Source organism: Pristis pectinata, chromosome 1, assembly GCF_009764475.1.
Source record: "Pristis pectinata isolate sPriPec2 chromosome 1, sPriPec2.1.pri, whole genome shotgun sequence".
Lineage (NCBI taxonomy): Eukaryota > Metazoa > Chordata > Chondrichthyes > Rhinopristiformes > Pristidae > Pristis > Pristis pectinata.
The window spans coordinates 29,951,351-29,979,028 of record NC_067405.1 but is presented as its reverse complement, the minus strand read 5'-3'; the positions used below and the strand labels follow the sequence as shown (position 1 = coordinate 29,979,028).

Genomic DNA, 27,678 nt, shown 5'->3' with positions numbered 1-27,678 from the left:
TTATTAATCTTTGCAAAGTTTCCTTCACTTTATGAGTCTATGTTAGAAGTGTTGATGTGAGCATTCCAACAGCAGCTAAGAGTTTTAGACTTGCTCTGGGAGACATTGATGAGTTTCCTCTCCTCCTGGGGCGTGGTCCATTACAGAGCGGAGTGTTACAACAGCTGATGCACACAGATCCCACCTTTCCTGGGGAACAAAATGACTGATAACCTGCAGACGTAATGAGGCAAGATGTAGAAGCAGCACAAGACTTCCGGTACATAACTCCTGGAAACAGAAAAATAGCATTGGTAAGATAGGTTGCAGTTTTATTTAGCGGTATTGTGCACTCTATCATTTGCTCCCTCCAATGCAAAGAAAAAAGAGGACAGAACATCTTTGGCCATTTATCCAAAGAGCTAAGATTCTGCTTTTGAGTTGGAAAATGTGATAAATTTAAAGGGGAATGCTCATCCAATTTATAAAGATGACTGATAGGTTAAACACAGGCATCTTACTGGGGATGAGAGCCATTCATCTTCCTTCCTACTCTCCCACTTCATTGGGATTTATGGCTTGCAGGAGAAAGTGGCCTTCTATGATGTTCCTTTCATGGGGTAATGACATCTGCCTCCTTCCTGAAATTTAGGTGAGAGGCCACTATTTGTCATACTCAAGCATGATCAGAACCATAGTCTAGAAACAGCCATTACTCTGAGAGGGATCATGTCCTTGTGAATTTTCAATGTCAGGGATTAACATTTCCATCCATAACAGATCTCTAGAATTGTTGGTGAAAAACACGATGAGGCTGGAGGAAAACAACAGGGCAGGCAGCATCCTTGGAGAAAAGCAGGCGGTCAATGTTTTGGGTCAGGAAAAGGGGAAGCCCGATATATAGGAGGGAAAAGCAGAGCAGTGATAGGTGGACAAAAGAGGGGAGGCGGGGTGGGCACAAGGTGGTGATGGGTAGACACAGGTAAGAGATAGTGATGGGCAGGCGAGGGGCAGGAGGGGAGAGCAGATCAATTCCCCCTCCCACACTATCACTGATATGACAGTCCTTGGCCTCCTCCACTGCAAGGAGAATTCCAAGCGCAAACTGGAGGAACAGCACCTCATTTTCCATGTTGGAGCTTTGCAGCCTAATGGCATGAACATCGAATTCTCCGAATTTAGGTAATCCTCACCCACCCTTCCCCACAAACTTCCACCCCCCCCCCCCACCCACTATGCTTCTCCCCTTCTTCCCTTTCCTAGCCTCTTTTTTTCTACGTTTTTTCCCTTTCTCTCCTTACCTTTGACCCATCCCCTGGTGGATCTGCTCTCATCTCCCCCTCACCTGCCTATCACTATCTCTTACCTGCGTTTACCTATCACCACCCTGTGCCCAGCCCTCCTCCCCTCTTACCTATCACTGCTCTGCTTTTCCCTCCTATATATGGGGCTTCCCCTTTTCCTATCTTCAGTCCTGAGGAATGGTCCTGACCCAAAACGTTGACCGCCTGCTTTTCTCCATGGATGCTGCCTGGCCTGCTGAGTTCCACCAGCATCATCATGTTTTTCATCTGGATTCCAGTATCTGCAGTCCTTTATTTCTTTAGATATGTTAGCGTTCCTTCCATCTGAAATTTTTAAAAAACACACAGATCCAAACACTTGGATTACGTGATGAGAGCTGTTTGATGCCATAATTGAGCTATACATTTAAGCAACAGTTGTGATAAAGGAAAATATGGAAGAAGTTAATCAGGCAAACTTGAAATTGTGTCCTTTAATTGACTAGCTTTTGGATCGGGTTTCCATGAAAACCCACAGGAAGGTTTTCTGCTTTGTTGTCGTTTTTATGGCTTTCACTAGCTGCTGATGAATTCACAGACATGGACTGGGAACAGCAAAAGGAAGAGCCCCCCTCCGCCCACCCCCACCACCATGTACACAAGTACATGAATATAACAATTCACTTTGAAATTAGTGAAGGTAAATTCAAATTCTGAGATAACAAAGGGGGAGAGATATTCTTATCACCAACGTTAAACTGTGTAAGGGCATCAGCCACTGTCAGAACTCACTTCTGTACATTCCCTGTTAAATAAAGTTAATGGAGCTGAATAAGCAGAGTGAATACACTGGCTGGGTGTTACCCATGCATGTGTTTACTGCTGGCAAAGTGCTGCTAACACCTTCCCCAAAATTGATAGCCTTGGAGGATCAGTAGGTATTCTCTATCGTCTGGATGGAGCTAGTTCAACTGTAGGACAGACTGCACCTTGCAGCTGGGCTGTGGTGCTGGCACAGTGTACACCATCAGTTTGCTCACGGATGTTGGGAACTGGATTGGAGGCGGGACTTAGCCGGTTGGGACAGATGGATGTGCAAAGTAGGTTTGGAAAGCTGGACACTCAAAGGAAAGTTGGACAGTCTTTGAGGGTGTCAGAGAGCCAGATAATGAGTTTTAGATAATTGGGCGAGTGCCAGCTATTTGGATGAGTCTTAGACTGTCAAAGGGGTGTCAGGTAGTTGGTGGAGATGTCAGAAAGGGAGTGGGATGGTGGTGGGGGAAGTGGATGTATTAGATGGTCAGAGGGGTGGCAGACTTTTAAGGGAAGGTTGGCGAGATAAGGACTCAAATGACAGTCAGAACGTGTAAAATAGTGAATGGATGTCAGGAATCGATCAATAGAATGTGGGCCACAATTTCCTCCTATTTTTAAAAATCTAAGAACACATCTTGGAAAGTACCATTGGTAACATTGGCAAGCACTTAAGTTATTTCTTCAATGTTCCTTCACCTGGTACTTCAGTAAGCCATTTCACTTGTTTCAAAATAAATGCCACTTAGTGGACATGAGTGTCCCTTTGGAGGTCGAGTGCATGGGATTGATGTCCCCCACTCCAATGTGCCTGGTGCAGTAGAAGTTGTCAAATGGTGTACATACTAGTTCATATCCTGAGGGAAGCTAGGAAAGTACCTGGAAGATGTCAGACCTTTGGAAATTTGCAATTCTTGTCTCAGCAACATTAGCTCATTAAGTAAATAAGTAAACAACATCAGCTATTAACAATCCATGTGGATAACTTAGAGTGTAATGAATTCTAGTTTTGCAGATGATTTAAGAAAAGAATCTTTGAAAGGTTAATAATAGATTAGGCTAATGGGCAAAAAAGATGGCAGACATATGAGGTGTGAAAATGTGAGGTTGTTCACTTCTATGGGATGAACAGGTAAACAGGACATTTCAAGTGGTAAAATGCAGTTAATGTTAGTTTGCAGAGTGACCTTGTGCTGTTTCATGAAATACATAAAGCTACAAGTTGGTATAGTACCTAATTAGGAAAGGAAATGGTGCAATGATAAAGGATAACGTAACCCTATTATAACCCTCAAGCAGTGAAGTGGGATGAGGGGATTGTTCAGTGGGAAAATAGTGTGAAGTTGGTCTACACTCACTGGAGATTAACAGTTTAAGAGGTGATCTGATTGAAAAATGTAGAATTCTGAGAGGGACTGACAATAGTGAAAGGCTAGTTCCTCAGGCTGGAGACACTGGAACTGTGGGTCATAGTTTCAGGAGAAGAGGTGAAGAGGTCAGCCATGTAGTAACTAATTTCTTCTGTCGAATTCTCGAACTCCAAAGTTGTACCTGCTTGGCTATGAATAGCTGTATGTTCCAAATTGAGACCAATTAATCTGTGAGCACTGAAAAACTGAGGAAGATGGGGATTGGGCAGGAAGGGAACTGAGGAACACAAACAGTTTATACTTTATAATAGCGCAACAGCTTAAGTGGTGGCGTGGTCCTCTTCTGCTTCCACTTCTTATGTTCTTGTAATAAAAATGATGAGCATCTTACCCAAGCATGTAAATGATAATAAACTCTGTTAACAATTTATCTGTTTAAAATTGAAAAGTGCAAGTGACAAGATTTGGTAATTCAGGAGCATTAGTGCCATAATGCAACTAGATAAGGGGATTTTTTGCAATTGTATGCCATGTTACAGTTGAAGTTTCAAGTATAATATTGTCATCTGTGCACACAATGTTCTGGAAAGCTTCCAACAAGTTGCAGAAGACAATGTGACCAGACCCTCTGCAAATCTGGAAAACTGTCATTTATTTTCAGCATTAATAATACAGGAACAAGAGTGGGCCACTTAACACCTTGAACCTGCACCATACTTCCATCTACCCAACTTTTTTCCATTTTCATTAATTTTCCAATAAAATTCCATTGATTTTTGTCTTGAAAATTTTAATTTTCAAGGTAGCTAAGTTTTAGGTGGCTACTTACCCCAGGAGGAGGCCATCCTCCTCAACAGATCCACACTGGCTCCTAGCAGAGCATCTCCACTAGTCCCATTCCCCCTCTCCTTATTTACATGTACCCTTTGCAGTTTATTCTCTCTTGCACATGCCCGGCAACACCCTTTCGATTTTCTTTTGCAACTTACCTACTAGAAATGATAACTCCCAGTGGCCACCAGAAGATCTCTGGGAAACTGAGCACCCAGGGAAAACCCACACAGTCACAGACAGCACCTGAGGTTAGGATCAAACCCAGGTCCCTGGAGTTGTGAGGCAGCAACAGTAACTGCTGTGCTGCCATGCCTCTCCTGCTGCACCACCATTGAGAAATATCCACATTTATTATCTTTGATTTGGAAATAAAGCTCCTCATGAATGGAAAGGCTCTGTGTAGGCTGAAGCCAATACAGGTCCTCCTCAGGTTACGAACATCTGACTTATAGACACATTATGCATACGGACGAGCATTTTGGAAACCAGCGGGATGGATTTGCCAGCTGCTGCAGGGCTGCAGGCATCTTCTGCTGGGTGGGAATAGAATGGGGCATTTCCGTCTGCCTTCTCTCCCCACCCTCCCACTCTCTGCATTCTACCCTCCCCCCCCCCCCCCACCCCACCCTTCTACCACCGAGCTGCAATAACCAGGGACTGGGTCAAGCAAAGCAGAGCTGGCAGTGCTGAGCAGATCCACTCACTCACTGAGTCAGTGAGGCCAGCTGGCAGCCATACATCCTATGCCCACTTGCTCTCCTCTTTCCGTGATTCTCTCCCACACGCTGGTTTTGTTCATTCCAGACTTGCGAACAGTTCGGGTTAGGAACAATTGTCAGGATGGAACCCTGTTGTAAACTGACGAGTACCTGTAGTTATTTGTGAAATTCTGGGAAATTGGCTGATAATTAGTAACCTTTCTTCATTTGGTTGAGTGGTGGAAGTTCTTCCCAAAGATCCACAGCAATACTGCTTGGAGTTACTCTTGCTTCATCTCCTCATTAGTTGTGGTTTTGTTCTATCTGTATTCTGCTCTTATCCATAACAGAGAAGTTGACATTGTGAGCTACAGTGGTAGAGGATAGCTTTCCGCCCTCAGGAGCATTCTTCCTTAATAAGGATTATTGCTTTAAAATGAAAGTATTAGGACAGCTTAAAGCCACGTACTAAGTTCCTAATAATTCTCTTAAAGAGCTGGAATCTGAAAGAAGAAACTTTGCTAATGCCTGCCCCTAGTTCTTTCGCTCTATTTGACTTTCCAGATTGAATGAAAAGCCCAGAGGCTCTGCATTCATCCTGTCAACAGTCCTGTCTTTTTCATTGTAAATAAAAAAAAATCCATCTGTCTTTAAAGGTCTTGTTGTAGGATTATGTTTTTGCTGTTCACTTGTTAAGTCAGACCTAGGGATGGTGATGTAGATGTCCACATCTTATGATTCCACAGAGTAAAGAAAATGAACCTGTTTAGGCATCTTTCACGTTGGAGTTTTTGCAATTCTTACACCAGCCACTTCCTAACAATAGTTTCTTTTACCAATTTATATGTTTACCCTAATAATGGCCACTGTCTATGTAAATTTATCATACAATAATTACATCCTTCCCTTAAATGAAAGCGTGGAAATGTCATCATAGGATGCAATCAAAGTACGGCAAGTTTACAGAAAAAGTATTGATTATAAGTGTGTAATTGATAAACAAAATTTAAAAGGACAGAATAAATGACTTTAAAATAGGGACTGAATTACACTGTGTGTTTCAGTCCAATTATTGCCTGCCACCAGCCTTGATTCACCTAAACTCTATACGGTCTTAATTTCCCATGTGCAATGCAATTTATATTATAAATAAATAAAAGTGGCCTTAACAGAAATCCCTAAGGAATGCCAACATCTATAGCCAGTTAGACTATTAACAACTGACCTGTTAGGCTGAGGAACATCTACCTACCTACACCTTTTATGTCAATCTTTATGTCACATCCTCATTTTCGGAAACAATTTCTAACGCAGCACTTCAGCAAATGCTTTCCGAAGGTTAATCCAACATCTATTCATTTGATGTATTATTCACAAAAGCTGTTATCAAATAAGTCAGAAATGACTACCATTCACAAAATGGATAATCTTTTGAGCATTCATTTGTTGTATATAGTGACGGGTTAATCTGCTCATAAGAATGTAAGATTAACATGTTGTTCGACTTTTGACTTACAGTTTTGTCCCTTTCTGGATAGACTGGGGTACATTTCCCACTCATCGGTCTTATAGTTCCCAGCTCTTATGAATTTTGAAAAATCAGAATGAATTCTACTACTTTTTTTCTTGTTCACTGTTTCAGGGGTAAAGATCTTCTTGCTCTGCTTTGACTACCTATTCCACGCCATTCCAATCTACTTAACTGTAGTTATTGTTATTAGCAGAACTTCATATGGTGGTTGAACTATGCAGTAAGGTGCCTCACAGTTCCAGCAACCCAAGTTCAATCACAGCCTCTGGTGCTGTCTGTATGGAGTTTGCATGTTCTCCCTGTAACCAGTGGGTTTTCTCTGGGTATTCCAGTTTTGTCCCACATCACAGGAGGATGTGCCTGGAAGCTGTGGAAGTGGGTGAGGTTCTCAATGAATACTTCTCTTCAGTATTCACCAGGGAGAGGGGTCTTGATGATGCTGAGGACAGTGTTGGTGAGGGTAATGTTCCAGAGTATGTAGATATTAAGAGAGAGGATGTGTTGGAGTTGCTAGAAAATATTAGTACAGATAAGTCCCCAGGCCTGACAGAATATTCCCCAGGCTGCTTCATGAGGCGAGGGAGGGGATTACTGAACCGTTGGTTAGGATCTTTGAGTCCTCGTTGTCAATGGGGATGGTACTGGAGGATTGGAGGGTGGCGAATGTTGTCCCCTTATTCAAGAAAGGTAGTAGGGATAGTCCAGGGAATTACAGGCTGGTGAGCCTTACGTCTGTGGTGGGTAAGCTGTTAGAAAGGATTCTAAGAGACAGGATCTATGAGCATTTAGAGAATCATGGACTGATTCGGGACAGCCAGCATGGCTTTGTGAAGGGAAGATCTTGCCTCACAAGCCTGATAGGGTTCTTTGAGGAGGTGACCAGGAAGATTGATGAGGGTAGTGCAGTGGATGTGATCTACATGGATTTTAGTAAGGCGTTTGACAAGGTTCTGCATGGAACGCTTCTTCACAAGGTCAGAGGCCAAGGGATCCAGGGAGGCTTGGCCATGTGGATTCAGAATTGGTTTGCCTGTAGAAAGCAGAGGGTTGTGGTAGAGAGAGTGCATTTGGATTGGAGGGCTGTGACTAGTGGTGTCCCACAGGGATTGGTTCTGGGACCTCTACTTTTTGTGATATTTATTAATGACTTAGATGAGGGGGTGGAAGGCTGGGTTAGCAAGTTTGCAGATGACACAAAGATTGGTGGTGTTGTGGATAGTGTGGAGGGCTGTTGAAGCTTGCAGAGGGATATTGATAGGATGCAGAGCTGGGCTGACAAGTGGCAGATGGAGTTCAATCCAGAGAAGTGTGAGATGGTAAACTTTGGAAGGACAAACTCCAAGGCGGAGTACAAGGTAAATGGCAGGATTCTGGGCAGTGTGGAGGAGCATAGGGATCTGGGGGTTCATATCCACAGATCACTGAAAGTCGCCTCACAGGTAGATAGTGTAGTTAAGAAAGCTTATGGGACGTTAGCTTTCATAAGTCAGGGGATCGAGTTTAAGAGCCGCGAAGTGATGATGCAGCTTTACAAAACTCTGGTTAGGCCACACTTAGAGTACTGTGTCCAGTTCTGGTCACCTCATTATAGGAAGGATGTGGAGGCATTGGAAAGGGTGCAGAGGAGATTTACCAGGATGCTGCCTGGATTAGAGAGTATGGATTATGAGGAGAGGCTAAAGGAGCTAGGGCTGTTCTCATTGGAGAGAAGGAGGATGAGGGGAGACATGATAGAGGTACACAAGATATTGAGAGGAATAGATAGAGTGGACAGCCAGCGCCTCTTTCCCAGGGCACCAATGCTCAAAACAAGAGGACATGGCTTTAAGGTAATGGGTGGGAAGTTCAAGGGAGATGTCAGAGGGAGGTTTTTCACCCAGAAAGTGGTTGGTGTATGGAATGCGCTGCCTGGGGTGGTGGTGGAGGCTGATACATTGGACAAGTTCAAGAAATTGTTAGATAAGCATATGGAGGAATTTAAGATAGAGGGATATGTTGGAGGAAGGGGTTAGATAGTATTAAGTGTGGTTTGAAGGGTGGCACAATATGGTGGGCCAAAGAACCTGTATTGTGCTGTATTGTTCTATGGTTCTATTCCAAAGACATGTGGGTTGGTAGATTAATTGTCCTCATTGTACCCCTAGTGTCTGGGTAAAAGTTAGAATCTGGGGGCTGTTGAGTAGACTGTGCAGAGAATAAAATATGGTTAGTTTAAGATCAGTGTGAATGGGTGCTTGATGGTTGGTACAGACTATCATGCAAATATCATCCCCAGTTAACAACATTTTAATAAATGATTAATTTTTTGCTCTTAATATATTAGTCCCTAGAAATTGGATTTCATCCAATTTGGATGTGCTAAGATTGGGAGCCAGCAAAACAACAAGTGAATTTTATATATTTTGGCTTTAAAAATGCTCATTGTAGTTTTTTTTTCCTTTTAGGAACCATTAAGATCCTATCCTGCACAATTAAACAAGCAATCACTCATCTTTTACAGGAATGGTAGCCAGACACTGCCATGAAGATGAGGGCAAACAGGGCTGTGCTGGGGGTGGGGAAATGTGGAATTGGTGGAGCAGGGGTGGGGGGGAGCGGATTGTGGAAATCTGGGGTAATGGCGCATGGGTCTCCAGATGGAAATCACCCATCACCTCCCTATTCCAATGGAGCAGGCTGATTGCACCCCATGATGTGGGTGGCTCCAAGACATGGCGGACAGCAGCAGCAGCATCAAGGTCACAGATCCAAGCATCTTTGAACTGCAGAATTCAATGCATTGATGCCTTAACCTCTGTTCAGAATTGCCAGCAATTAACTTTCAATATGTATAAAAGGGAGGTTCTCAGCAGACATAATTTGAATCACTCAGGAGGCACTCATTTCAACCATAAATGAAAATCAGAAATAAAATCAGAAAATTGCTGGAAACACTCAGCAGATCAGGCAGCACCTGTGGAAAGAGAAACAGAGTTAACGTTTCAGGTTTCAGTTGTAAAGAACATCATTATTGAGTCCAGAAGGCTGCAACATGCACATCTTCAATATGGGTGTATTGCAGCCTTCCAGACGCAATACAGTAAAACCCCGGTAATTTGGGCTGCTCGGGACTTTGGTGATGCTGGACAAGCAGATTGAATGTTATTCCTATTAATACTCTCACACACCTTTTTTTAGATGTTACATTGTTAAGTAATAAATTTTTCCAATGAACCCAGTAAGCTTAAAGGGAGTGCAGTAAACAAGGCTCTTGTAAGTTTCAAGGGAGCGTGGAAGCAGAGCAGCAGTGAGTTTAAAGGGAGTGTGGGAAATGGGGCTCCACTGTTTGAAAAGGCAGGAATTGGAGGCCCAGTATGTGCAAGGGAGCACAGGAACTGGGACCCTGGTGAGTGTATGCAAGAGTGGGAACCAGGACCCCGAGTGCAAATGGGAACGTGGAAACTGGGGCCATAATGTGTGCAAAGAAGTGTGGGATCCAGGGGCCAGTGTGTGAAAGGGAACATGGGAACCAGGGCCCCAGTGTGTTAAAAGGAGTGCAGGAATTAGCACCTGATGAGCCAGACACAGATGAATAGTTGAATGGTGGATTATTGTTTTACTGTATTGAACCTTACAACTTCAGCTAACTCCCTTTCACTCTCCGAACCAGAACTGGCCATTTCTGCTGTAAGTCATCCAACTGCAATATTGGCTCAGTGTTCTCTCTCCATTAGCACAGCCTGCCCCATCAGAGATATTCCCTTTGTCTTATTCACCCTCCATCCTCTTAAAACTAACTTAAAACTAACTTGTTTTCTCTCTTCCCCAATTCTGAGAAAGGATCTTCAGCTTGAAACATTAACTCCATTTCTCTATCAGCAGATGCGGCCCGACATGCTGAGTGTTTCTAACACTTCTTGTTTTTATTGCACTAATTTGAGTTTGGCATTTTCCTTGTTTTATTGACAGTAAAATGTGAGGGCTTTTGGTAAAATTTCCATCAGTAATTAATGGGTGTTGGTCATTGCTGATAATGGTATCAGGTGTGTGAAATAAACAAGGGAATGAAACCTGTACTCAGCTGAATTGTAGCAAGTACATGGACCAGTTACCTGATGGTCATTACTTCAAATGGAAATGGGAGCAACCATTTGAAAATATGTGCAAAAATATTTTTATTGCTACTTATGCATATAAACAGGTACAAGTGACTCAGAGTTCTTGGCAAAAGTTCCTAAAGAACAATTCTTCACTAAGCCTCAACCTTAATTAAAAACTTCCAATTCACAATGATGTAATTGTGTGGTTATGTTTTCTAGATTGGAGGAAAACTGGTCAACTCTCAGGCATGTGATGCATTTCTCATGGATTCTGTCACAGAGCCACCATCCCACTCCTACTCTCACCTCTTTGTCACAGCCTCCGACAATGGTTTAATGAAACTCAATTTAATCTTAAGGGACAACACCTCAGTTCTCTGCCAGGCAAATTGTACTCCATCAGATAATAATGCTGCTACTCTGATTACACTTCCTTCAGATCAATCTTTTGGTTCTTTTACTTGTCCCATTACTACTCACAGCCTTTTTGTAATTTAATCCCTCCTACGTTCTATCCCATCATTGAGTTTCCCTTTTGTTCTCCCTTCCCTTTGTTTCCACAAGTTCAAACTTGCTTATCTTTATTTTTCTCCTGTTTTGATGAAAAGTCTCTGTTCGTCTGTCCAGAGGTACTACCTCACCAACTATATCTGTTTTTATTTCAGTTTTCCAGCATTCACAGTAAATTGCTTTTGCAATGCAATTTGCTGCCTGAAATATTGCTTGGCCTATAATACCTCTGGCCAAATACAGGCAGGCAAATTATAATAGGACGCAAAGGATGGGATGACATACTACAGCATATATTCTGTCATTTGCATGCTCGCAATACAAGTCACAGGGGACTCCAATGTGTTCAGACAGTTCCATGGACAGCAAAAAGCAAGATCAGCCAAGATGTCTAATTAATAAGCTCTTTTCCCCTTCCTTTCCCTCCCCAAACCTCCTGGAAATTTTACAGCCAAATATTTTTATTTCCAGTCTTGTTTCAGCTGAAATCATCTTGATGTCAAGTCTACACTGCTTTATTCCTCCACTCCAATTAATGTCGATACTTCCGCAGCTTATTTTTAATGGTTAGATTTAAACAAAAGAAAGTGCTGCCCAATAACTTATTTTAACTTCTTGGTACTCACTTCCCTTTTATATTTTGTTAGTACATTACCCTTCTCCTGAATAATTTCCATGTTTTAGTTCTATATTTCTATATGACAATGGGAGATCACGGCATTTTACTGCACTGTGTTGTATATGGTTACCATGTGAAAAATAGCATGATGTCAAGAATATTCTCCCTTAAGAAATGAAAGATAATGTGGATGATTTTCTTATACTTTGCAGCTAAGGAATCATCAGTTGACGGGGTTCAAATAATAGAATTCAAAATGCAAAACAAAATGCCCTTGTTTCTTAAAAAAAATAACAGCTAGACTTAAGGGGAACATGACCTTGCGTCTTTATTAATCCTACATTGTCTGTACATATTCTTCCTTGTCCTCCACTTCATCAAATTGATGGCAGTCCATATTCCTATCCGCTGCCTAATCTGCCTTCTAACCTGCAATTTAACATAGTCTGATTCCAAACAAACCTGCAACCTCGGTAACCTGCAGTTACATTGGATATTCCTATATTAGGAAAGTACTACATACTTCTGGTTTTACAGTGTTCGTATAATAATTAGACTCAAAGAGCTTAGAGACTCAAGTAATAGAAAATAGTTTAAAGCCAACTACATTTCGATGCCAAATTCTAATTCAAACCAAACCCCTTAACTCAATGCTTTCCTATTCTCATGATTTCTCACAACTTAATTGCAGCTTAATTCCATATTCTTCTCAAATAAAACAAGGACCTAATTGTACAGAACCCTTTCAGAACCTCCCAAACCACTTTACAGCCAATGAAGTGTAGTCATAGTTTTAATGTTGAAATGTGGCAGCCAATCTCTGCACAGCAAACTCCCACAACCAGCAATGTGTACATGACTGGATTTAGTAATGCTTTCGTCATGTTGCTCAGTGAAAAAGTTTAGGTTAAAAATGTAGGGATGACTCCTCTGCTTATGCAATGGGATGTTTTATGTCCTCTCAAGAGAACAGATGGGACCTTAATTTCATGTCTTTTCCAAAACACAACACCACAATGAGTATAACACTTACTCGTTAGTGAAAATATAAAATCAAAACTGCTGATGCTGAAAATTTGAAATAAAAGCATGAAATGCTGGAAACACTGAACTTACAAAGCATGTCTTAGATTATCAGAATTCTATTGTATTCAATTCTACAACATCAAGGAACTTTCTTTCATTCTCTGTACCAGAACTGACCATTTTGGCTATAAGTCATCCATCTGTGATATTGGCTCAGTTCCCTCTCCATTAGCACAGCCTGTCCTGCTGGATATATTTCATAGCTCTGTATTTCACCAACTTTTACATTCCATTGTTAGTGTGAACACTCTCTCATTTCATAGCTTTTCTCTCTCCAGCTGCCCCCATTAAATCGTCAATCAGATGGACTTGATAACTTATACTCATGGCAATCCTGGCCTCACCCTGTCAGAGATATTCCTTTGCCCTATCCATCCCTCCCAACATTCCCTGCATCTTAACTAAGTAGTTTTCTCTCTTCCACAGTTCTAACAAAGGATTTTCAACCTGGAATGTTAACTCTGTTCCTCTTTCCACAGACACTGCTTAATATGTTGAGTGTTTCTCACATTTTCTGTTTTAACTGGTAGTGACCTTGTGTCTAAACATAGCTTTTCATGTTTAAGTTTCTGGAGAGTGCATGAGTCAACATGTTATTAGCTCAAATAATCCATGGCTGATTGCCAGGTGTTATAAGCATGCATGGGGAACTGATGCTTCCTTTTTGGATAATGTTGCTGTGTGCAGGATGTAGGTGAATAATATGAGGGGGGCAATGGCAGCACAGTAGCGTAGCTAGCAGAGTTACTGTCTCACAGCTCCAGTGACCCAGGTACAATCCTGATCTCTGGTGCTGTCTGTGTGGTGTTTGCAAGTTCCCCTCATGACTGCATGGGTTTCCTCTGGGTGCTCTGGTTTCCCCCTGAACTTCAAAAATGCCACACTGGTAGCTTAATTGGCCACTGTAAATTGCCCCTAGTGTGTAGACGAGTAGCAGAATCTAGTGAGCTGATGGGAATGTGGGAAGAATAAAATCGGTTAGGGTACAATTAGTCTAAGTATGGGTAGTTGATGGACGGCACAGACTCAGTAGGCCACAAAGCTTATTTCCTTGCTGTGTCTCTCTATAACTCCAAGGACAGATACCAGGAGGTGACGAGAAGTGTATCCTTACAATATAAGTTGCAGGACGTTATATTTCCTGGAATTTTATTGCTCTGTATTGTATTAGTATACGTATTATAGGAAAAATAGCATCATGTCAAGAGTATACTTACTGAAGAAATGAAACATAATGTGGATTATTTTATAGAGCCATAGAGTTATAAAGCATGGGTACAGGTCCTTTGGCCCAACTCATCCATGTCAACCAAGTTGTCTACCTGAGCTAGTCCCATTTGCCTATGCTTGGCCTATATCTTTCTAAACCTTTCCTATCCATGTACCTGTCCAAATCTCTTTCAAGTTGTAATTGAGCACACATCTTCAGCTTCCTCTTTTAAATCTTTTTCCTCTCACTTTAAACCTATGCCTTCTAGTTTTAGACTCTTCTATCTTGGGAGGAAGACTATGAACATTCACCTTATCTATGTCCCACATGATTTTATAACCTCTCTTAAGGTCACCCTTCACCCTCCTACTCTCCAGGGAAAGGAGTCGCAGCCTATCCAGCCTCTCCTTATAACTTAAGCCGTCCAGTCCAGGAACATCGTTATGAATCTTTTCTTCACCATTTCCAGCTTAATTACATCCTTCCTACAGTTTACACTTTTTGTTACACTTTGTAGCTAAGGAATCATCAGTTGCTGGGGCTCAAGGTAGTAGAATCCAAAATGCAAAGAAAATTGCCCTTGAAAATTGCCCCAGAAAATAATGGCCAGAGTTAAGGGGAATATACATTCTACTGCTCCTGGTAGGCCTTATCATTTGCTCATGCAAAGATGTTCATTGTCAGCCTGATTACAAGACAATACAGTGGAGAACAATTGCGTTGAAAAACTGCTTTTATCTCTCCAGATGCTGGCAATTTCTAGCCTCACAAGATAGCTGATAGAAGCTGATGAGTCAGATTTGAAGTCCTTTTCTTTTTGGACTTTGCAAACTGCTTCTGCTTCTCCTGTGCTCTGGATTTCTAATTAGATGCAGTACTGAATGTTTAATATTTAGAGCATATATTTTTTAAAACTGATAATGTACAATATCTAAAAACGACAAAAAATATGACAGCAAATTTGTCAGTTTCTCTTTATCAGGAGAAATACACCAGTTAATAAAATAGCAAGCTGATGCTGCAGTTGAAATTTAGCAGTTAACTGAAATGCTTCACCTTGAAATGTAAGTGCCAAGGAAACTCCATTTTAGAGAATGATCAAAATCAGAAGAGGAATCATGATCTCCATGTTCCACTTGGTCACATCTTAATTTTTATAAATTTTATGACAGATTTTAATTACAATTAATGCCCAGAAAATACATCTACAGTTTTCACTACAATCAGATAAACATTAGTTTCCTAAACTGTCCTGAATTTGTCCCTTTTGATTCAATTTTGGTTCATAATTTAGTATTTTGTCTAACATATAGCAATAAATGTCGGCACCTCAGAAAAACTGAAAACCTATGCAGTAAGGAAACATTCTAAGGAGACCAAATCCACTTGACACAAGAAAGGAACAAGCTGGAAGCATCAATGGGAAGAAATATAAAGTTACATCGGAAAAGTGAATAAACAAGCTTATTGTTGCAGAGGGGAGATGAGGTGAAAAGAACAGAAGGAAAGTCTGTGGTAGGGTGCAGTTCAAAGATATCAGAGTAACAAATATATCATAGAAAAGAAATTGGAGTCAGAAAAAAATGAAGCAAATGAAACAGAAAGGTGCAGAAAAATGGATTAGTTACCAGAAAAAGTTAAATTCAATGTTAAATCCTGAGGGCTTCAATGTGCCCAGATGAAAATGAAGCGCAGTTCCTTGAGCTTATGTTGGGCATCACTGAAGCATTGTAGAAGTTCAAAGACAGGGAGATCAGTGTGGGAGTGGGGTAGTGAATTAAAGTGATTGGAAGCTCAGAGTCACCCTTGTGGACAGAACGAAGGTGTTCTGAAAGTAGTCACCCAATATGCATTTAGTTTCACTGATGTAAAGGAGGCCATATTGTGAACACTGAATGAAGTACATTAAATTAGAAAAAAGAATCAAATGAAATGCTGCTTTACTTGGGTCCCTGGATTATGGGAAGAGAACAGGTGAAAGGGAGGGTGTTTCATCTCCTGTGATTGCATGGGAATGGTCTGTAAAAAGAGATGTGGTTTGTGGAGATGGAAGAGTGGACCAGGGAGCTACAGTGAGAAAAGTCCTTTTAAAATGCTGAAGGGAAAGATGCTTCCACCAGCAGACATATCTTCCTCTTCCCTTCCGTAAGCTCAAGGAGCAATGCCGCATCTTTAAATCCTCAGGACTTAATATTGAATTTAACAATTTCAGATAACCAATCCTTGCATTTCTCTCCCGAGAGAGATGTGTCTGTACCTTTCTCTTTCAATTTGTTCCTTTTTTCTTTTCCATTTCAAAGGAATTGTTACCTTGACAACAATGGTCTGTCATTTGTTACAGACATTCCCACTGACCTCTCCCTCTCTGGAACCTGACATACTTGTTTTCTCATTTTGCCAGTTCTGATGAAGGGCCTCTGACCAGAGAGGTCAACTCTGTTTCCCTCTTCACTGATGCTGCATGACTTGCTGACTGCTTCCTGTATTTTCTGTTTTTGTTTTGGATTTCTAACATCTGCAGTGTTGTGCTCCAATCAGTTCCACTTTCATTTGATTTGCAAGACAATCATTAATTTTAACTTAATTTATCAAGTTGTTTCTCCCATTAACATTGAAAGTTGTCTTCTTTACTCCAATAACATGATTATTCTTCCTATCAAAGATTCTTTTCATTGTCTGACAGCATCCTTAAACTTCCATTGCCACACCTAGATTTTTTTTTTGTCAGTACTAAGCCTTCTGAGATAGAAAGGATGTAAAGCATAGATTTAGACTATTTACTTCAGTATGCATTTTCTAGTTCCCTTTGAATGCTGACTCACGCTGGCGTACTGTTTCACCTGCATTGACAGAATTCTGGTATTTGCCAAAGTGCTAGTTCTTAAAATATAAGCCCTGCCTGTACGTAATGATGATTTTCTCAGCTATTGAGGAGATAATAACCAAGCTCACTAGTTGTTTAGAAATATATGAAAAGAACATCTGTTTAAAATAAAAATCTTAGTGATTAAATATGTGTTTTGATTTATGAATTGAATATAATGATTAATATTTATGGACAAAGTTCCTTTAGAACAGTGATGAAATTAAAAATTCCTAACTATTTACCCACATTCCAAATCTGTGTTCCTTGAATTTGTTTCTGAGATGAATTTGTGGAACCTTGTCCATCTGCAATGTGAATTTAGCCATCCTTGAAGAAGTTAACTGGTAACTTAAGGAACCCAGAACCCAGATCACCTTGTGATTAGAGCCATTTTTAACATGGAGCCCATAGGACCTCATTTGAATATTGTTTCCCAGGTCTATTTTAACATTAATCACAATATTAATCGCAATTATGTCTTATAGGTAAAAATTATTAGAGATAAAATTATAAATGACAGAAGGAGTCATTCAGAAGAGAATTTGGCTTAATCGGTATCAGTCTCGGTTTATAGTGCTAAGAGGAAAACTGTCTGTTCACCAGATGTAACAGTCAAAAGAAAAAGTGAGAGATCATATAAACCAAACGAAAGGATGCACAAAGACTGCAAAGTTTAGGTTGCTGGTACAGAGAAAACAAAAGAAAACAATAAAGGCAATAAATGATGCAAAAGATGAGAGGCATCAAAAATAAAAAAAAAGTTTATTACAATTACATCGGAAGGTATTTGACATTCAAAAAGGACAAGCAAAAAAAGAGAAGAAAATGGGGTAGTGGTGTAAACAGAGAATGTCATCAGAGCAGCAGTTAGGAAGGATCATGGTTCAATGGATTGTGGTATAGAATTAGAATTGATTTGGGTAAAACTAAGAAGCAGCAGGGTATGAGAAACATTGGTGGGAATTATTTCTAGGCCTCTTGATAGTAGTAATAATGTTTGGCAAAGTATCAACAAGAAACTAGAAGTACATGTAACTTGAGTAATACTGTAATCAAGGAGAATTTTAGCATTTACATAGATTCGGGAAAACAAATTAGTACTAACAATGCAAAGGATGAATTTCTGGAGTGTGTACAAGAGGGATTTCAAGATCCATTCAGGAACCAACTGGGAAATAGACTATTTTAGATCCAGCACTGTTTAATGAGAAAGGGTTAGTTTCTTGTTGCATAGGGGTCCCAAGGAAAGAGTGACCAAAAGGAAAATAAACTAACAAGGGTAAATGTGGGTCCCTTACAGACAGAGAAAGAGGAATTTATAATGTAAAATATGGAAATGGTAGAGAAATTAAAGTTTTTTGTGTTTGTCTCCATGGAAGAAAGTGCAAAAAAATTGTCCGAAATATTGGAGAACCAAGAGTTTGGTGCAAACAAGTATAAGAAATTAGTATTAATGAAGAAATACTACCAGAAAAGTTAATGAGCCTGAAACCTAATAAATCTCCAGGACCTAATGATCTACATCATAGAGTTCTGGACATAGGTAACTATGGAAATAATGGTTATCGCCTTCCAAAATTCAATAGATTCAGAATTGGTTCAGGCAGGTTGGTAGCAAATCTGAACCCATTACTTAAAAAAGGAGGAAGAAAGAACACAGGGAACTACTGACCTGTTAGGCTGATATCAGTAGGTAGAAAAATAATAATATATGTAAAGTAAAGACACTTTGAAAATATCAATATGATTGAGCAAGATCGACATGGATTTATGGAAAGAAAATATTATTTGAATAAACTATTGGTGTCTTATGAGGATGTATATGTGAAAGTAAATGAAAAGGAATGGTGAACATGGTGCATTTGAATTTTTGGAAGGCTTTTGATAAGGTCGCAGAATGGAGGTTGCTGAACAAAGTTATAGAACACAGAACTGGGAGTAATATGTTGGGATAGATTAAGAATTAATTAACAGATAAAAATAGAATAAAAAGTTCCTTCTGAGGTTAGTGGGCTATGACTTGTGGGGAACTGCATGGATCAATGTGTTGGCCCCAACTATTCAGCATCTATATTAACAATTTGGCTGAGGGTAATATTTTCAAGTTTACTGATGAAACAAAGCTAAGTAGGAATATGAGTAAGGCTGAAGATAAAAAGGGGCTTCAAGATCTCAATGAAAACCTCAATGAAATGTACAAAATTCTTCGAGGATTGTTCCTCTGGCTGAGGAGTTCAGAACAAGAGGATGCTGTCTAAACCATGGAGTTTAAGAACTGAAGTGAAGACATTTTTTTTCTCACACAAGAGGTGGTGTATCTTTGGAATTGTCTACCCCAGAAAATGAGATAGATATATTTTAGAGTATTAGAGGAATCAAGAAAAACAGAGATAGGGCAGGAATATGGTATCAAGGTTGAAGATCAACCATGATCTTATTGAATAACAGAGTAGTTTTGAGGGGCTTAATCACCTATTCCTGATCCTAATTATTATACTATGGTCCTAAATAAACAGTGTGGAGTATTTTGAACTCTTTAAAGCAAAGGTATGTCTATTGAAATGAATATAAAACAAATGCAGGCTTGTTGAATGATTATTTGTGTCAGTCTACACAACAGAGGGCGAGGATATTATGTATGACATTTCATGGAAATAAATGATAAGCAAAGGACTGTAATTCACTGATGTTAAAGTAAGCAAGCAAACTGCTCTGTAAAAATATAATGGCACCAAATATTGACAAATCCCAAACCTGATGGTTTCCTCTAACCTTCCTTAAGAATTTATAAAATATGTGAGGAAATTGCTGATGCATTAGCCATTATTTTCCAAAATTGTCCTGAATTAGGAATTTCTATTGTTTATTGGAAAAATTAGATGGAAGCACTATTGTTTAAGGGAGATGTGAGAGGGAAACCAGGAAATGACAAACCTCTTAGTCTAACATCTTTTCTGGGAAGTTATTCCAGTCTATAATTAAGGACAAAGGGACTGAACACTTGAGAGAAAATTGAACTCATTAGAGAATGCCAACATGGATTTGTAATGGATAGGTTATATATAACAAGCCTAATTGAATTATTTTGAGGAAGTAGCAATAGTGAATAGGGTAATGTCTATAGATGCCATTTACATAAACTTCCAGAAAGCATTTGATAAAGTTCAATTAAAGGGGCATATAATTGACTTGATGAGCAGTTTGGGGAGATAATAAAATTAGCATTTCCTTGGACTGGAAGAAGGTGATTAATCTAGCCTGAATGTGACTGTTTGTGTTGGAGTCTCATATATTCATTATATTTATTAATGATTTAGATAATCTGAAACAGTTTCATGTATACAAGTATGCCAATGACACTAAGGTACGTAGCTGAATATGTAATGTGAATGGGACTATAAAAATACAAAATTACATTGATTGATTAACAGAGTGGGCAAAACTGTGCCAGGTTGATTTCAATTCAGATAAACCTAAGGTCATCTATTTTGGACAAAAAAATGAACGCATATGAGTATTTCTTAAACAGCAAAAAGATAGGCAGACTGGAAAACAATTTTAATGTCTATTAGCACAGAGCTCTAAAATATAGTGGTCAGATACAACAAATAATTAAAATGTTTAATTGATATTAGACTGTATATCTAGAGGGCTAGGATGTATGGGAAAACATGCTGATAGAAGAAAAGACTTCCATTTAATTAGTGGTTTCCACAACCTCAGGACATCCCAAAGTCTTCTCAGTTAAAGATGTTATTTTGCAGTGTCAGAAACAGAACCGATTATTTGCGCACAGCAAATTCCCACAAATAGTAATGTGATAATGGCCATATTATGTTGATTTAACCCAGCTACTTAAGGAATAGGCATTGGTTTGAAGACTAGATTCAACTCCACTACTCTTCAAAATATTCTTATTCGGTTTTCTGTATTCAGCTGAAAGAGCAGACAGTGCCATAATTTAATTCTTCATGTTCTATGTTCTATTAAATACTACACCAGTGACAATGTCACACTCTCTCAACACTACACTAGTGTGTCAGTTGAAATTTTTGTGCCTTATAGAGATTTATAAAGCTCTGGTTTTATTATATTTGTTGTACTCCATGCTGCTCTAGAAATGTCATCTTAGAAGGAATATTTGGATTGTAAGGTACAAATGAATTTCACAGGAACCTTACAAGATCTCCAAGGGTTAAGTTATGAGGAGAGAGTGCACAAACCAAGCTTCCAATCTTTGGAATAAACCTGAGCAAAGATTTGACTGAAATTTTTCACAGTGATACTTTGTGCATTGGTGGAGTAGCCTTGAATAAGGGGACAAAATGATAAAATCAGAAGTAGTTATGAAAATATTTCTCCTCTAAAGAACTATAGAACCCTCCTACAGACACAAACAAACAGTTGATCCCAGCTCAATTGATGCTTTTGAATATGAAATCAGTGGATTTTCACGACCTAGGATGGATGAAGCTGGGAATAGAAATCAGCTACTACCTCATTGAATAGCAAGCCGGGTTTGAGAGACTGATGGATTTATTCCTATTCCTACATTTTTATCCACTCTATTAACTCTGGCCACCGGCCTTGCAAGTCTGTTCATTCTTTCCATGTCCTAATTCTTGGCATTACAGACTTTAGTGCATCAGCATTGCAAAACTGAGGGAAGATTGAGAGATGATCAAATTGAGATTTGAATGCTTACCTGCTCTCTCATAGTCTGTGCATAGCCCAGAAAAAAATATTTTCAGAAATTACATAACAATCCCTCAGAGGAATGGATGAACATAATAGAGATTTGTTGTTCAAATTCAGAAAACCTAAAGGGCCAGAAGGTAGTTGCACAGAAGGAGACAGATTTCACTTTTTGTGCCTGTGTAGATTCTGCTAGAAAACTAGAAAACTCACATCCCTGCCACATCTGTTATTTTCAAATGTAGGAAGGGAATATATACTGCCTTCTTTCTTGATTAATTAGTGGGAATATCTCCCTAATGGAGAAGCATGGATACCTGAGATCGAACTACAAAATTAATCTATTCAAGTGACTCCAATTAAATGGTGTTAAGAGCGTGAAATTACACTATTGTATGAGAAGCTATTTTAATTGTAAAACTTGATTATAGTCTTGAATTCAATGGTGCATTCAGTTTTGAATTGTGTAACCAACTACATCTATCCAAACAGTTATATATCTTTGTCTAAATATGTAACTGACTGTCACAAACCAGATCAGCAAAATCAAAACAGTTCAAAATACATCAACTTTTCATATTACAGCCCTTAATTATTTCATATAAAAATAATTATGCTACAATGCCAGATTTAATCTATTTCCCCATACAGCCGAATGTTGGGAACAAGTGATAAATTTAAAGTTCTGATTACTTTTGTGGAAAATGTTAGTGACACCTATTTGTAAGAGCTTTTCAGAGTCTCAATGCAGAGCTGCCTGATATTGGTTGAAAACAATAATATGCCTTTGTGACATCATTACTGCATTCTCTTGATTGCTGCAGAGAGATCCTATGGAGAGGAGACCTTATAATACTTATCAAATCCAAATCTTTTATTTATAGATTGTGTCAAAAACCCAATTAAAACTGAAGCCTTCTAAAACTCAATTTATGTTCGACAAAACAAGATGACAGGAATTATGAAACGTAGGTTCTCAGTAGTTCAAACTATTTCTGTAGCATTTTAAACAACTAGCATATGCTATACCTTTCATTTTATTTTCCATTGGTGAGTTGCACTGAGTAAAATGCTTGTGAGTGTATGATCTGAAAATGTACAGTTTAAAGATGGTTTACTTGAGATTGCTATACCCCAGGACACAGTTGGTTATTGCATTTCTTAGCATGATATTTCTCATAATCAAGTAACTTCATGGATAGTGTGAGCATCATCTTGGGAAATGATGCTCTGGCCCAAGTATTATGTGAACTGTGAAGATTAAAATATGGTGCTTAAATACATTTCTTTTAAATTCCAGTTTCACTCCACTTTTCAGTCAGTTTTGTGCAGTTTCTGTATTACATGGAATATTTAAATGCACGTTAAACATCTCATAGTTATAACTGAAACCTAAATGCAGTATTATGCAGAGAATTGTATAAATATATTTGCAGAGAATATAATGAGATATAACATCCCAACTCTACCTAAAGCTGTTATGTTAAAGTTTCTAAAATAGTTATGTCCTTTACTTGGGTTACACCTAATTTTGACTCTATCACCTTAAGATCAAGTTCTCACTCACAAATTTTATATATTTAGAAGAAAGTTAATTCAACCTTGTCTCATCTCTCTGAATTTCAAACCCCTCAAATGTAGAAGTCACATTTAATGAAGCTGAAATGCTTTTCCCATCCATCAGATATGGCGAGGGGTCTTTATCTGGAATGTTATGAAAGAGGGAAATGATTCTACTGAAATTCATAGAGTGCATTACTGACACTCCTGCACAACTTCAATCTTATAATTCAATTTCTGATGTTCTTGTCTCTAATCACGTCATAATGCCGGATTTGATCTGTTTCCCCATACGGTGGGATATTGGACTGGGAGACAGAAAAGCATTGAATGGATGGGTAGATCGATCAATTGTGTTTTATGTGTTTCAGATTTATTTCGGTATCTTGCAATGAATTGCAACGGAGGTTCACAAGAACACGGAACACTTCACTACTTGATGGGGACTATATTTCACTTCAGACAGAAATTGGCTAGTCTATAAAAATTAAATTAGGGATGTTTATTGTATCTCGTGGAGAGGACGAAATTCTAATTACAAGGTTGCAGTGTCAAAATAATCTATTTTCCTTGTTTTACATCCACTGACCAAAAGTCATTGCTCGTGGAGGTAAACTATAACAAGCGGACCTGAATGAATATTTTTCCCATGCAATCTTCCTTTGAATGGTCCTTACCGTCACTTTTGACAATCACTTCTTTCAAACACATGTCTTGGACGTTGACTGTACAGTTTGCGATGTACTCCGGAGATGAGCAATCGTCGTTTAATCGGAATTCTTCACATTGATAACATTGGATTTGAAAGCCATACCCTGAAAAAAAGTTAAGATTAATACGTCGCGGATTGATCGACTGTCAAATCAGCCTCTCTGCACTTTCCCACTGAAATGACAATGAAGATGTACAGACTGAAATAGATCCAATAAATTGCAAGATCAGTCATCTGAAATAATTTCACGTCCAGGATTGAGTGGGCTTTGATCGTTGGTTTCTGATGCACTTATGGTCCTTATTAACTTTTATTGTCATTAATTAACCAGTATGCGCTCCGACAGCTTACACATACTGATTTACTGTGGTAAAATGCAAAACAAAACCCTTCAAAGGTTTTCTTCTTTGAGAAAAAAATCTTTGTTAGAAATTGATTCAAACAAACACGGGAGCACAGAGCGGAGAAAATGCACGGCGATTTTTGGTTAGAGCTATTTCATATTAAATTACTTCAGCTCCTGTGAAACTGACTTTCCCGTCATGGGAGCGAGAGGCTTACCTGTGGTCGCTAACATTCCGCAGCAGAAAGTTGTGTAAATGAAGAGCTCCATTCTGTTGCACGGCAGAATTACACAGCGCACGATCAGTTTCGGGTCTTAGGCGAGCTTGCACGATCCAGCCATGTCATGGAGTGGTCCCTCGACTGAGAGCCCGAGGAAACTGAGAGTTTAGTGGAGAGACAGGGGAAATGGGCAGAGGAGGCAAACATTGGCACCACGTGACACCAGTCATCTGTCACTTGGGACTCGGAGAGATCCGTGGTACGTATTCCAGAGGAAGAGGGAAGGAGCGTAAGTAAGACATTAGAACTAGCAGATGCAGGAAAGCAAACGCATCAACCGTGGGAAGAGGAGAGAAAAGAGGAGAGAATTAAAATAACTGAGCAAGCCAGGACGGTTAGTGGAAGACGCAAGCTGCACAAGTCCATAAGTATAACCGGAACCTAATGATGTGAAGTGTACAAGTAAATTGACGAACATATTTGCATAAACCTGGATTTTTTCTTCCCCAGTGAATTTCCGAGTCTGCTAGAAGTAACGGCGCCCAATGCTACACCTAACGGCAGTATCTGTTCTGGAGGCTTTGAGCCTGCAAAAACCAGCTGTAAATCCAACACAATGCTGCAGAATACTGCAATTACATGAACCGGCTCGTCAATACGACTCTAAGAGAAGAGGCCGGTTCATTCTAACGCGGGGATCAACTGACAAAGCTCCAATTACGGTCTTCAAACAGTTAATCCTAATAAGCATCAGAAGTGTTGCTAGAAGAGCGCTGCTTATCAGAATGCTAGGTGATCACCTGTATGCTTGAAAGCTTTTCCATTTGTCCCCTTTTTTTATTGCGATCACGGCTCACTGGTCAAATCCCTGCTTTGAATAAAAGTGCATTTACAATTTTGTCGACAGCGCGCAGCTAGTCTCATTATTAACTAACTGCAGGTACGTAGCATGCAAGCCTGCAAGAGAGGGGCGCATCGATTCCTCGCCTGGTTAGGTGAGTCCGCCAGTCACAGAGGGGCGTGTGCGCGCACACACAGCGGAGCACACAGAGCAGTTCGCGCGATCACCCGAAGCTCTTGAGGAAAACGCCTTTGATTTATTTTTCTTCTTCTTCTTAGCTGGACGCAAGGTCAACGCAAAACAGCAAACCCCGATCGAGTCTCGGAAAGTTCTGAAAGTTTTCTGCTTGCACGTTTAAGATAAATAACGAGGCAATGTTTGCAACATATACAGAATCGCCTACTTAAAATCTGAAGGCAAACGCATCGAGTTTATTTTGTTTTAACAATGTTCGTACATGAAAAATATGACATCAATTTCTAATAATGAACATCTAGATTGCACCCAGATAGTTAAGTAACACTGTTGGAACCATACGGTTTCGGAATGCTTGCACTTGGTACATTTTTAATCAACTTTTTTAGTCGAGTGTAGAACCACAGAACATATCAAATATACTACTTTACAATTCCATGTACAAAAGTAGGTATAAATATCTCACATCTAGAAAAAATACACGCCATTTGAAATATCGCATGTTCTCCAAATGTATGAACTCAGGCCTGGTAGAAAACAAAGGGGGGACCATGGCATTCAGTAAGCACCACAAGGAACAGAGTTGCCTCTGCTGAAAAAGGGTTTCCAATAAAAAAACTACACCAGCTCCAGCGGGGATGCAGGATGAAGTTGTTAAAAAGATAAAGGAAAAGTGAGGAATTATCAGTACTGACAGTCTGGCTCGTAGCTGGAGATGCGCTCATTACGTTACAGGAGTGTTTAAAAACAATTACAGTATATTACAGTTATCCCTGACATTTTTAAATGGACAAAACCCCGCAGAGCTTGGGAACGCGGCCATCCATTTTCTTGTGAATGTTGCAAGTCACCTGAGTTAAAACATACGCCATCTGAATTGGGTTCGTCAGTCTCCTACACACAGATATTTGAGTTGTGGGTAGGGTTTTATTTTGCTGCTGGGAATGGGAGTGCGCTTTTCAGACATTTCAATCTCCTTGAATACCAGAGCATTCGTGGACTAGCTCTCCAGCACCGCATCTGATTCAAGCAAAAGGCGGGAAACAAAAAACAAATGCAGAGAAATGATATTTAACCTGTGGTCTCCAATTTTCCAGATGAAGGGTGTTAGTCCAGGCAGGATTGCACCATTGTTTCAGTATGTATTGCTTTATTTGTCTACAAATATATTTCTCAATTTACAGGAAAAACAAGTTCAGTATTTATACAGTGCAAAATTGGTTTCCTTAAGTCTATCAGTTCACTTCATAGGAATTGCAGCGATTACCAGTTTTAATACAGTGTTCTCTGCCAACAAGTGCAATCTGCTGTGGGAAGAGCGGAATTCGTTACACAATCTTAATTTTACTGTGACACTGTTTTAAAAATGTCCCTAATGCCTTTAATTTGCATCATTATTCTTTTGGTTCTTTGTTGTAAGTGCCCATCAGTCGGCTTTCCGGGTTGTATACCTACACCTCGTTAGAAGCTTGACTAGCACAAGATGAGAAACTGTCATACAAAGAGTCGCTCAGTGATTCCGAGTTGTCCACACCGGTCTTTTCCGGCGAACTCGGCGAGACTTCTTCGGGTTTCCCTACGCTTTCTTTGTCAGGCTTGGGCTTCGATAAACATTTCTTGTCTTCTATAATGCGCAAGTTCATCCTGTTGAGCTTGTCCATCGAGACATTCGGCGGAATGGGCAACTTGGAGTTTGATCCCTCTTTTCCCACTTGCTTGATTTTCTGTAATAAATCGAAATGGATTAGATTACGGTCTGAGAGAATATTTGGTCATATATGGATCGAGAAGTGGGGACCGATGGTTTCCGGTGGCATTGTGTTGTCCTTCCAGTGGCCTTAATTTATCATAATGCAGGCACAGAGGATTCCTGCTCTCAATTCTCCCTGTTCTGGGAATAAGCCATTGCCTGGGGGAAACTACATTTTTTTTTGCAGTTTCTGTGGATACCTATTTCGTTTCCAGTTGCATCGTCAATAAATTTGCTCGCCTCTTTTTTCACGGCAGGCAGTCATAATTCAGCTATTTTCCACTTTTAAGATGGGAACAGAAACGATATCAATAGAAATTCCTTAGCACTTTATATGCGTCTAATCAATTTTCAATAAAACCCGGCAATCTTTACCATAGAACTTATACATGTGTTCACATCACATCTGTTATGAAAGGCTCTTCACTTCATCCTTCTGGCAAATGGATCAGCTAAGTATGTCGGTCACCTCCCCAACTTGTT

At 39.7% G+C, this 27,678-nt stretch overlaps 2 protein-coding genes across 4 annotated transcripts in view; both read right to left on the bottom strand.

Annotated features, from left to right (window-relative positions):
- Positions 1 to 6: 6 nt before the first annotated feature.
- Positions 7 to 24,519, bottom strand: LOC127580521 (ly6/PLAUR domain-containing protein 1-like). The gene is made up of 3 exons (XM_052034143.1): positions 24,407 to 24,519; positions 23,811 to 23,948; positions 7 to 270 (listed from the first exon to the last, which is right to left on the bottom strand). The coding sequence occupies exons 1-3, from the start codon at positions 24,456 to 24,458 to the stop codon at positions 38 to 40; spliced, it is 423 nt and encodes a 140-aa protein (XP_051890103.1). The 5' UTR covers positions 24,459 to 24,519; the 3' UTR covers positions 7 to 37.
- A 1,119-nt stretch (positions 24,520 to 25,638) lies between these two features.
- nckap5l (NCK-associated protein 5-like) overlaps positions 25,639 to 27,678 on the bottom strand; it is a 368,519-nt gene continuing 366,479 nt past the window's right edge. For all 3 annotated transcript variants that reach the window (XM_052032844.1, XM_052032935.1, XM_052033014.1), the window contains one exon: positions 25,639 to 27,169. In XM_052032844.1, coding sequence (XP_051888804.1) covers positions 26,897 to 27,169 — 273 coding nt within the window. In that variant the 3' untranslated portion in view covers positions 25,639 to 26,896. The remainder of the gene's footprint in view (positions 27,170 to 27,678) is intronic.

Excerpts from the sequence above, each read along its gene's own strand:
- LOC127580521 (XM_052034143.1), bottom strand. The coding sequence starts at position 24,458 with ATGGAGCTCTTCATTTACACAACTTTCTGCTGCGGAATGTTAGCGACC. Across the intron at positions 23,949-24,406 it reads CGGAATGTTAGCGACCACAG|GGTATGGCTTTCAAATCCAA; the intron begins GTAAGCCTCTCG and ends ACTTTTTTTCAG. Across the intron at positions 271-23,810 it reads AGTGATTGTCAAAAGTGACG|GAGTTATGTACCGGAAGTCT; the intron begins GTAAGGACCATT and ends TTCTGTTTCCAG.